This window comes from Gallus gallus, chromosome 2 (genome assembly GCF_016699485.2).
Source record: "Gallus gallus isolate bGalGal1 chromosome 2, bGalGal1.mat.broiler.GRCg7b, whole genome shotgun sequence".
In the NCBI taxonomy this organism is placed as follows: domain Eukaryota; kingdom Metazoa; phylum Chordata; class Aves; order Galliformes; family Phasianidae; genus Gallus; species Gallus gallus.
This window is the reverse complement of record NC_052533.1, coordinates 68,353,507-68,365,967: the sequence shown is the minus strand read 5'-3', so window position 1 is coordinate 68,365,967 and position 12,461 is coordinate 68,353,507. Positions and strand designations below refer to the sequence as shown.

Sequence of the window (12,461 nt, the reverse complement as noted above, 5' to 3'; positions counted from 1 at the left end):
TTTTTGCATATCCTTTATTGGACAGGGGTTGTTTTATCTGGCATTTATTTGGATTTTCCAATGTATTTGCAATGCCTCATTTGTTCCTATTGAGGCTGACTTCAGTAGAGTCTATTAGACCAGATTTGAAATCCTATCTTCCTTCTCTCCTGCTCCTTTACTATAGTATTTACAGTACTTCCCACTGAGTAAAAGCTGTGTATCAGATCTTCACCTGATGTAAGTTATCAGCATCATTTTATTTAGAAATGTTTACTTCATGATTGTGTGCATGTTTCATTCTTTTTGATCTTTTTATGAGCCTGTAACGATAGGGCTGGGATTTATACGATGGGATTCCCTGTCATTCTGTGGGATTTTTTGCTCTGCCTGCACTCTGTAGCTTTGAAGCACTTCAGATCTTGAGTAAAATGAGTTCACTGATGTGTCCCAGGAGAGACCGTTGACTGGTCTGTGGATGTAATTTTATGACAATGGATTGTATTGTGAGTTAATGTTTATGCACCATATGGTACGTTGTCAAGGTTCATCGTATTTATGAAGATCTCAATACAATGAAGTAAAAATAAAAATACGTATTCAGGCCCAGTCTATTTTCAGAAACAAATTCCTCTAGATTTTTCTTTTTAAATTGAACTTGCCTAGTGACAATAACAAGGGCTAATGATAACAGTAAGACTGGCCTGGGCCAGGGATAAAACATACGCAGCTCTGGAAGTAGTACAGATTCATTTAGGACTGTAGTCAGCCTGTTGAGAGGTACCTAACTTAGGTACTGGAAGCATTAGAAACTCTAAAATGAGACAGGATTACGCAAATTGACATAGAGATTTTAGAACGTAGCTCAGTGCAGGAGAGTAGTCTTGGAGGCTGGTGTTAGGCACCTTTTACAGGATGTCTACCTAGCAAAGAACACAGCTTACACTTTCTTACTGACTGATGCTGTAATTGGGTTATTGCAAAGGCATCTGACAACAAAGCTGTGAGCAAGTAAGAGTACAGGAAACGTAAGAAGTAAGCTGAAAACATTAAAGAATAAGATATTGCATGAGGGAAAAAACTGAACAGCACTTACACCCCCATCTTGGGTTCAAAATGTCACAAGAAATTCAAGGAGCAAAGTAAATAGCTCACTTGAAGAATTCTTTTCATTGAACCTCAATTTCTTCCTACTGGGTTTGTTAGAGTTGTTTGGTTTCTTTTGGAAAAATAGTGGAGGACAACTCTTTAAAAAGGTGTCATTAAGCACAGAAATAATTTTCTATTAGCATATTATTATTGTAGTATATGTACTGCCAAGTGACATTTAAACATATGTATTAAAAATATACACGTATTTGTATATTTATGCATGGATAAAGTGTAGGAAGGAGTTTAAGAGCGATTGCCTCTTTCTTCCCCATTTTTCACCTTAGTATGTCTCCTGTAAATGAATTGCCTCTGCTCTGGAGATGTGCCTGCATGGGGTCTTGTAAACTCTTCAGCATTGTGTACGAGTGCTATGTCCATACAGCAAAATCCATTAGAAAGACCAGGGATAAAGGATCTAAGCATGTAAATAATTTTATGAATGCAAATAGTCCACTGACTTTCTGGGAGACTACTTGCTCAAAATGGCAAATTCACTAAGCGTGCGTGTGAACCTTTTCAAGTTTCAGCTTTTTAACTATAAAACCCTTGGCATTTATGTAAATACGTATTGAGCACAATACATTTCAATCCCAGTGGGACTCTCTGCATGCTCACATGGTCATCCTAACTATTAATATCTTTATCCTTTCTTTGGAAATGCTGTTCTCTTCAGAATTAACATGATAAATGTGTCACTTGCAAGAAATGCTAGAAGTTGGTTGTGGTGCATATTTCTTTTTCCTTTTCATCTTTGACCAGAATTAGATATTCAATTCAGAACAGTTTAATTACAGTACAAATATGGAGGGGTGGTGGAGTCTTTACAAATGAAACATGAACATTATCTCACGCTTGGAATACGCCTGTTTTACTTGCATAGTATGTGCTAAAAGAGAGATTTGTATTTGAAAAAGTGGAAAGTGCCTTGTGACTCTTTTGTGTAGAACAATTAGATGGTTCCTTTGTATTGTATATAGGCCACCAGTTGCATGGGGTTCAATTAGATCTTCATGGGTCTTTATGTAGCAAAAGCCATATTTGTAACTGTTGAGTGGCAAGAAAAAAGATTTTCAGCAATGTCTTCAAGGCAAGTGCAGGAAAAGAAAGTAACCTAAACAACTGAGCTGGTAATCAAATATTCATCACAAAAGAAGGGGCAAGCAAGGAGTTCACTTTGGGTCAGGGATCTAAACTGCACAGATGCAGCTAAGCTTATTACAATAGGGTACTCAACTGTGAGTAACAAACTGGGTTCTGAAACACATTTAAAATTTTCTTGAAAAATAAAATACCCTCTGCACATTGTGGTCATGCAATCCTCTTAGGCTTAATAGTTTTTTGTGTGTATGAGTAAGGAAAATAAGATTTTCCTCCTTTTACTGCTTTGAAATCCTTTGCCCATCCCCATGCTGAGCCATGAAACATGAGTTTCTATAATGTATTTTATATAACAGGGAGAAGTTCATCAATTCTATGTTTGCAGATATAGTTAAGAACCTGTTTTGGAGAGCTCCAAAGAACAACTTCCTTTAAGAGACCATTAAAGGTCTTTATCTGTTATGCCAACAAGTGCCTTCCTGTGTGATCGATTCCCTTGATCTTCCTGCAGAGAACTGCCCTGCCTGAGGCAGAACAGACTGCCTCAATGCCCGTATCATCCATCTGTGGCAAAAAGCTCTAAGGTCCACATAAGGCTAGAGACGCTACCAAGTCAGCACAATCAGAGCATATGGCTATCACCCTGGCCAACTGTCATAGCTACAGCCCAGGTGACTCCATACTCATCCATCACACTCAGCTGGTGAGGCAGCCATTTGCACAATTCCTCTGAAAGACCCAGCCATCCATGACTTTTAACTGCACAATTTAAACCTTATGTGTATGTAAGTGCTTTTTATATGTCTGAAAAATACCTTGCTTTAAAAATAGTATTCCTTGCAGAGCCAAGGACTGACAGTAGGTGAAGCTGAGAAGGAGCACCAAAGAGATCAACAGCACCACAGACCAGAAGTTTACAAAGGTCTTTTTCATTCTTTCAGTATGAGCTAAGGACCTGAGATAGAAAAAAATAGTGTAATTCTCCTTCAGCTTCAGAGGTAGAGGAACTATTTGTGATTAAACTGTTATTCATTGTAGTATTGAGCCTGCTCGCTAACGGTTTTGGAAAGGAATGAGACACCAAAAACTCTGGTATTAGCATTAAAAAAAAAAGAAAGAAAGAAAGAAAAAAAAATGACTGAGCCACCTCAGTACTGGTAGTTTCTTCCATGCCTACAAAAATTTATAACCATGTCACTGTGGCCTGGCATTAAATGGAGAAACTACTGTTGCTCAGAGAAGGAACATCCTACTACAAGACTTCATATTACTTATTGGTTTGTTTCCTGATAGTGCCCTATACAAAAGTAGGATTGCATTGGGAATAGTAAATACACTTTATAATTTTGCTGCTGAGGATCACAGTGTTGCACACCCTTTAAGAAAGGTTCCCCATGGAACTGCGTGACAATGCAGAGTGACCTCAAATGACAAAAGCTATTTTCATAGACAACCTGTAATGATGCATATCCAGAGGAAAAGCATCCTGATGACTAGAATTCTTCTGCTATTACCTTACTAAAGGTATAGTGTTAATTCTGTAAGTTTATATATTCATGTCTCAATACTACCTTGATTGAAGGCTATTGACCTTCATTGGCTGAATTTAATTGCAGGAGACAACTGGCAATTAGTTCTGAATTCATGTTTGGGGGATTCACCTATAACATAATTATCATTGCCACAGGAGATGGTTCATCATGTTGTGTCACTACTTTTGTCATACAGAGAAAAATGTAACTGTCTTGTACAGGAGATGGAATTCTAAAAGTAGAACTCTAGATGGGAGCTCAGTCAGTGGCTGTCTCTGCTTTCCCATCCAATGGCACAGTGGAGGCAGTGATGGGTTCCCACAACACATGGGGAGAGGTGGTGGGAAGCCTCTCCGCATCTTTATTCATCAGTAAAACACTGGTTGTCAATAATGTTCCCTTATCTTGGTTGAGAAAAACATGCTCTTGACAACATACAAAGAGCACGGTGTATGTACCTATTATGTGCTAAAGCCTTCAGTTTCCTTTCCCCAGTGTAAACATATTTTTGCCATCGGGAGCTAAGGATTTGCAGGACAGAGAGAGGCAAACACTCCATGCACTGCTGTTGAACTCAGACTGTGAGCATCCAGTAAGCTGAACCTTGCCCCTGCCTCTCACACAGGTGCCGGCTTCTTCATGGAATGACAAATACACAGAGTTCACTGTGGTCCTTCTAGGCTTGTACTGCTCAGATAAATCGCTGTTCTTTGCCTTTTCAAACAGTGAACCCAGCATATCATGTAGCTAATATCTAAACACCTAGCAGTTCTGTAAATTGCTGTGCTTAGAAGAGATCTGCCACATTCTGTGTTTATAATTTGTCTTTTCTTTGTTGCACCTAACCCTAGGTTTAAAGCTTTTCAAGGTAAGGACTTGTTAGTTGTTTGTTATGCTTCACAAGTGTGTCAGCTAGTAGCACTTTATAGTCATATTCCTTCAGGGCTTTGTATTTGGAAACATCATTTTGTGTAGAAATGAATCTAAGACAGTCATTTTGAGTTTACTTTCCTTGAGGGCATGTATTTCAGAATTAATCTGTCTCTTTCAGATTTCAGTGAGCTTTTGAATTAAATTCTAATTTGCTAATTCAGCAGATAGTAGAGATTCTAAGGGTCCCGGGACTCCAGTTATACCAACTTGGATGCTAGAACTTTTTCTAATGCTCTCTTCTCTGTTGAAAGCATTGTACTGTCTCAGTCATCACTTCAAAGTACTATGGTGAAAAAGTTTATAATACTTCTTATGATACTGAAATCTTTCAAGAATTTCAATTAGGAATATTTGACAGATGTCTCCTACTAATTTTTATTTCCAGGGGATAGAACGATTAATTAAGGCAAATGACTTAACTGTGGAACAGCAGTAAAATGAAGTGTATGCTACTTTCTTAAGCCTCAGAGCCCAATATGCCTTTCCTAATGAATCCATTTGTCTTGAAGAGAATTGAGAACAGAGTTCTGAAAAAGAGCAGCAACAACACTAGGCCCGTAGAGGATGTATAGAGTGTTTTGGAAGAGTAATTTGAGTGCAGTATCACATCATTAAACCCAGCAGAACGGTGAAGGAAAGGGTTGCTACAATCTGTAGCCTGGACTGAGGTCACTGGCTAATCTGACTTTATGACTACAAAAGATCCTAGACTGATGAGAAAGTGTCCTCTGATAGAGGTCAGCATTCCTTAGCCAAAACGGGTCTTTCAGGCTGGTGGAGGAAAAATGTGTTAGGACGTATCACACAATAGCATGTGACCGTCAGCACTCTGAAACCTTTTGTGGGTTATAAAATGATTAACTGACCATTCAAATTCTAGAAATGTTGCATTTGTAGCAGCGATCAGCTCCTCAGAGAGGAGGCAGCAGAGTGTGAAACCTGAATTCAAGCAGCAGGGAAGGTTTAAAGTATAATTAAAACCAGAAATAACTTGCAGCTGCTAGAAATGAAATTCAAGGTTGTTAATGCAGCAATATATGTATTTAAGCAGACATGTTTGCGTGCACGTGTGTGTAATGGCAATGGCATAGTTTTCAAACAACAACAAAAAAAAACTTGTTGCCAAGAAGTGCTCACCAGACATTATACATTTCCAGAGTGAGCAGTATTAAATATTCTCTGAGGACTTCTGGTCATAAATATTTCTAAAGAGTATGCACTTAGCTCATGCCAATCAATACCATGAAGAAACACTACAACTAAGTTAGCAAAGTAGAGAACTCTTACTTACTGACTGAGTCCTAGTGATTCTTTTATCTGAGGTTCCAGTTCTGCAGCTTATATGGTAATAGTCTTCATAGTTTCAGAATATGTGCATCCTGTTATTATATTTTTATATTGAAGATTAAATATTTTATAGTGTATTTGCCTATTGAGGAAACTCTTTTACCTTGGGGAAAATAAGATCCTGCTATGAATTTCCTTTAACTTTACAGGAGGCTATCGTTCTCAGAACCAGGATCTCTCTTGGACATTTCAAAGGACTACACACAAGACCTGCTTTCTTCTCAAGGGACCTAAGATACTGTGTTTTAAGTCAGCCCTAGTATACAGATGTGGACTTCAGGTAGAATGAGCAATGCAAAGAACTTGTTTGGACTTGGGGTCTCCTTGTATTTTTGGGGACTGATGGACCTAACTACAACTGTGCTGTCAGGAAGTGCCAGGCCCCTCACTGAAGGGCCAGAAGATAACCTGTCAGACAAGTTGCATCAGCGTATGAAAAGGAGCTGGGTGTGGAACCAGTTCTTCGTTCTGGAGGAGTACACAGGAACGGATCCTCTCTATGTTGGGAAGGTAAGAGCTGCCCCAGAAGGATGTCTGGTAGAGTACATGCATCTGTGTACCTGCAGACCGTGGCAAAACATGGGAAGTTTCTCTAAGTGCATTTTTAATCCCCTTCTTTCTGGCAGTGAATCTATCTACATTAATTTCACTTCAGCTCCCAAGAACTTTTCACCAGTGTCACCTGTAGCCGTGAAGAATTTCATTTTCGAGGTGCTGTCAATATATTTGCCTATTTCAAAGAGATCTGCTGTAACCATCATCAGCTGTAATTGAGGTAGCGTTAGAAAGTCTGCAGTGATCTTTCCAGGGACTCCTTCAATGTCAAGACAAAGCAAGGTTGTATTGACACGGGAGGATTAGGAAGGAAAGGAAGTGTTTGTGATCATGCTTCTGTCTGCGATCAAGTCAGCTGGAAGATGAAATTCACAATCAAATGAAATAGCCAGTATCTCTTGAAAACTGACATTTCAGTTTTTGTTTTCTGCAAATCTCTGGGGTCAGAGTATCTTCTTTCTTACCACAGCTTGACCCCAGGTTAATTATGTGGACTAGAGAGAAGTAGAAGGGTATAGAGACAGCTTATTAAATGCAACAATCCTATCTTCAGATCCCTTACACACTAAGAATCTATACATCAGTACAAATATTTGTAAAATTGACTGCTATGCACACCCGGTCTACCTGGCAGCATTTTGAATTCACTTTACTCTAGCTCCTCGAAGAACATGCTGATGGAAGTCACCCATAACATCTACCATCGCAATCTACCCCGCTATATCCATCCTCCTTAGTCTGCTTTCCCAACATTTGTAAAGACTCTGGACTATTTCAAGTATCAACCTGCTAATCAAAGTATTGACCAGCTATTCAAAGGCCTGTGGGCAGCACTAGGTTTGCATTTCATTAAAACCGAGGTGACAAATCTGGGAAATGTGGGGAGGGTTAGTGTAGTGAAGTGTTTGAATGATGCGATCGAGATTTTACATGTCTAGATGATGAGCACAGCCTAAATATAGGTAGATATGACAAATTAAGCCAAGAAATGGTGCCAGAAAACAATTCCTCCAGATTTCATCTCTTTCCTTCCAAGCTATCCGTCTGCAGAAAAAAAAAAAATGAATCACAAATCCAAAGGCACATTTTTGGACTTGCATTTATCGTTCTACAAATCCACAGAGTTAAACTGTGCTTTCAGTCATACCAGTATAAATCACAATGAATGCACTGGCTTCAAAGGACCTCCTTCCAATTTATCCTTGTGTGACTGACAGCAAGATGTGCTCTCCTTCCTTCTTCCCATAGCAGTGGTATTACTAGTGATTGCCATCAAATGGGACAACAAATGTCTCTGCACCTAACTTTTCAGCTCTTGAGATCTCTATTGATTAAAAAAATTCTTATTTTCGTGCAACTTATAACTTTGGAACAATGACCAAACATTATTTTGCATACTCAATTTCATCTGAAATGAATCCAAACTTGCACTGTAAGCTGAATTTTAGCTACAAGCAGTACTGGAAGAGATAAACTCCTGTTTGCTTTAGACTTGTGGTATTAGGAGCACAAAAACATGGCACATCCAGCAGTGCTCTTGAGCTTGTTCCCACTCAATTCTACTGAATGGGGATAGCAGCAGTGGCACTTCATGGTCTGTATCCACTACATAAAGGACCAAGCTGCCATGAGTGAGTTCTTTTCTACACCATGGCTGGGTTACAAGAGGGACAAGCTAGGGCTAATTAGCTCTCAAGGTTAACAGGGCCAATTAGCCTTATGCACTCACAACCTGCTGGCTAGCTTGTTCCAACAGCCTCCTTTGTCTGTTTCATGTACACCAACCACCATGGGATTGTGCTGCCAAAATGGCCTTTGGGGTACAAAATCTCATCCTTTCTCATCCCTAAACCAAGCTCAGAGCAGTGTGGTGTGAACGCTGCAGCAGCTGCCAGGAGCGAAGGGCCTGTCCGCTCCTCAAACATCTGAAGGCGCAGACCCTTGGAAGGAGCTGCAGCCTATACCATAATACCGTCACCATGGCTGCATTCATGCTGCTTGCACCTGAGGGATCCTTAGGAAAGGGGTCTGCAGGGAAGAGGCTGTGGGCTGAATTAATTGTTCTGGCAGAACAGACATTTTTCAGCCCAAGTCACCCCAGGCAGGCTCAGAAATATCTCGTGCAGAGCTAGGCGGAAACGGAGAAGGACTGCGGGCCCATGGCCTCAGTGCGAGCACCAGCCCTTGAAAGTGCCCTGGGTGCCTGCTGGACAGACAGAGCCTCCTCTGACCCCTACCACCCACAGCGCCCTGCAACATCCTGCTCGCCAGGCCTTGCTTTCATCCGCCTGCTTTCTACAGCCTGTGGCAGATGGAAACAGTGTACACTGTTGGTCCAGATATATTTACTTCATACTCTAAAGGCATCCCATAAGGGAGGAGCTGCTCTGGCACTCCTGTATGGCTGTTTCTGGCTAGCTATGCGCTTACTGAAGCAACCTCAAAATAGCTTGAGCCCAATATGATTTTCAAGACTGCTATAAAAAAATGTACTTTCCCATGTACCTGTAAGTCACGGAGCAAAATGTCTATTGGGCAGGGAAATGAAAGGAAACTTCCTGAGGTGAAGTCAGTACAATTTTTCTTTTTCTCCAGTGCTCGTTATTCTTATATAAAGTGTTTTAGCTTCAGAAGTTTCCATGTCACAGATAAATATGAGGCTTGAGCTTTCTTATAGGTAACCACTGTTAGCTAGTAGGACGAACTAGGGAAACCACAGTCCCTGCATGTGCTGCAGCAGGTATTTTCCACACTTGTGTGGCAAACTAAACTGCTTCATACTTGAACTGGAGAGAGACTTTACTGCTTTGCAATGTCAGAGCCTCCCTAGCCCTATTTCAGAGGAAAGAGGCATTTTAACTACAGCAACTGAAGAGTGAATAAAATGCCTTCTTTCTACAGACTATCGCTACATATCAACAAAGTGCTCTCATGCATCCTCACAAATTCCCCTGCAGGTGCTACCTCCCTGGAGGCAGAGATGGGAGAGCACGTCACGGACAGAATTGCAGCCCATTCAGTGGGTCTGCATGAGTCCTTCCCTGAGCTGCCCCCAGCAGCACCACTCTCTTGCACGTGCTCTTTGCCAGAAAATGTGTGTAGGTGCAGGTACAGCCTCCTTAATCTTTGTACCATCCTTATCAAGAGAAGCAGCTCAGGTTGGCACAGGTAGAAATGTCTTTAATAGGGAAGAGTCAGTCACATGGCAGCACTCATTATTGCACCACTCATAAAGTAGAGCCACTTTAAAGCCGGATCACCTTTCCAGCACAGTCACTTCTACATACACTCCACCATTGTGATACTGGGTTTGTCATTGCAATGGTGTGAGCTTCATTCTTTCCAATTTATTACAGTCTGTATTTATTAAGTCTTTTTTTTTTTTTTTTTTTTTTTTTTTTTTTTTTTTTTTTTGCTATGTCTTCAGGCTGTGTGAGAAGTTACAAAACTGCTGCTAGCATTTCTTATTGCCTTGTCTTAACTGAGACCTTGGTTGAGGCTTTTAACAAATCACACTTAAACAGAGATCCTCTTGTACTCCTAAATTCTTATTAGTGTGCCATGGTCGTTCCTTGTTTTTCTCCCTACATAAATACATTCATTCCAAACAGGGCTTTGAACAGAAGGGGTAACTTAACTCATCAGTTTTATTCAATATCTTCTTCCAAGTCTTTACAACTTTTCAGAACATCTGCTATTTTAAAACATGCTCTTTTTTTTTCCTTTTTTTTTCTTTTCTTTATCCTTTGCCTTTGCCTTCACTGTGACTTTTTCTTTCCTTTTTCTTTTTTTTTTTTTTTTTCCTATTTAAAAATGACTTCTTGATGTTCCAAAACATGTTTTCTTCCACAGGCCCAACTCTAATTCCCCAGTCAGGTCTAACATCTGTATCTATCTGAGCAGCTGTACATACTCACCAATGTGCTTATGCACTAAAACAAATGCCTAAGATGTAGCTTAGTGGTTCTGAATCAATTTGAAAATCTACATAGGTCGCCCTGAAAGTAATGCCTCCTATTTATTTCCATGCAAGCTACAATGGATGCAGAGAGCAAAATAACACTGTTTGATAGAGCAAATTCTCAGCTACAAAACTTTATTCTTCAGCATAGTCACCACTACCAGCTATGTGTTTTCACCAGCAGTGAACAAACTTGCATGACACGCTTGTAAAAATCTGCACTAGTGGAGATGACCCACTGTTTCACAGCTGCTATAAAGGCGTTGTTGCTGAAACACACCACCCACCGCCTCAGTATGCTCACATCCACTGTTTGGTCTCCACAAACATTCAGCAAACATCAGTGAATGTCAGTGGATGCCTTTTTTTCCACATGGAGGAATTCGGTGGCATATTTTTGCTTCATACGCGCTTCCGTGTCAGATACCATTTGGTCAGACTGCCCCTCTGATGCCATCTGTCACACTGCAAAAGCATGTAATGGAATATTGGTAGGAAGGTTCAGCCTCTAGTGCCATACCACAACCATCTGCCTCTGACGTCATGGGCCAACATCATAAAATAGGAGGCATTACTTTCAGATCAACCCTTGTATAATAGCATCCTCCTTCTGGAAGTATGCTGTTTACGAGCTATGACAATGATAATCTCTGAGCCATGAGTGTTCAGGGCAAATAATGACAACCACTGTTGTTGTTTTTTAAATTAATCACAAAATGCTGTTTCCTGAAGACGTGCCAGTTTGCAATTCTGGCACCTGCATGAGAAATAATACATACGGCAGTCATCTAAACATACCTGTTTTGCCAATTTTTTCTGGGCTTGTTCTTCCTCCATTTAGCTGATACATCACCTGAGAGCTGCCAGCGTTCTTCCAAAGGCCCGATACAGATTTCTCAGATACGGCGGCCACTGCAGGGACTGTGAGCAAAACGATGAAATGAAGTATCAATTACCTGACAAGACAGTTGTCACAGTCTGTACCTTTAGCTCTTGCAGCCACTTTAGAGTTTAGCTGTGGTAGATGGGTTCCTGCCTTTCGTAGTCGTTGTCACGGTAGTTGTTAAAGGTCCATGTGCCACCTAAGTACTCTGATGACCGGGTGTTGGTTGGTTGGTTTGTTTTGTTTTATCTATTCTTTATTCATTTACAAATACCAATCAGACTTCAAAACAACATTCACACCTCAGCTGTTCCTTTAAATCCCTTTTGGTTGTTGCACCTCGAGTCTAATACCATCCTGTTGGTTAGGACTGAAACAGTTCCATATTCTCTGAGCACTGGTCAAGACTTTGTGCTCTGTTCCTCAAAACCATGGAATTATGAGCATACTGTTAAGCACCCAGACAGCGTGAGTGAAACTAAGTGTTCTGTTTGTCTTCTGATAGTCATTCCAGTATTTCAGAGGAACCAGGTGTTTAACAGAATGGTAGTCCCTGGGATGATTTGTTTCTGTTTCGGATGATAATTTGCACAGCATTTACTTTTCCTCTGTTCTATTGCATTCCCAGCTATCTGTGGCTGCTCAGAACTAATTAGCAGTCATGCAATAAATCCATTTGCTAATTCCCTAGAATCTCTGGGATGCCTCTCATCTATATATCCTACCACAGACACAATGAAACGTTCCTCATTGATTACCTTACCTACAGCTTGACAGTAATTCTTTCCTGAAGATGTAACAGCCTGGCTGAATTTTTCTTGCTTTTCATGAGAAAATTTCAGGGGACATTCTTTAGAAGAAGTCTGAATGATGGCACTTGCTGAGTAGCTCTCCCGTCCTCCATTCTCCTTGATCACAAAGAGATTTACTTCATCTGCCTGATATTATGCTACCCCTGCAATATCTCTCTCCTCCATGAGCAAGCATTGTCTGTGTTTTTGCTGACCTCTCCTTCTCCCAG

General features: G+C 40.5%; 1 protein-coding gene across 3 annotated transcripts in view; it reads left to right on the top strand.

The window, feature by feature from the left end:
* Nucleotides 1–12,461, top strand: part of CDH20 (cadherin 20, type 2) — a 113,410-nt gene that overhangs the window by 71,624 nt on the left and 29,325 nt on the right. For all 3 annotated transcript variants that reach the window (XM_015282161.4, NM_204134.2, XM_025146992.3), the window contains one exon: nucleotides 6,191–6,551. In XM_015282161.4, coding sequence (XP_015137647.1) covers nucleotides 6,309–6,551 — 243 coding nt within the window. In that variant the 5' untranslated portion in view covers nucleotides 6,191–6,308. The remainder of the gene's footprint in view (nucleotides 1–6,190; nucleotides 6,552–12,461) is intronic.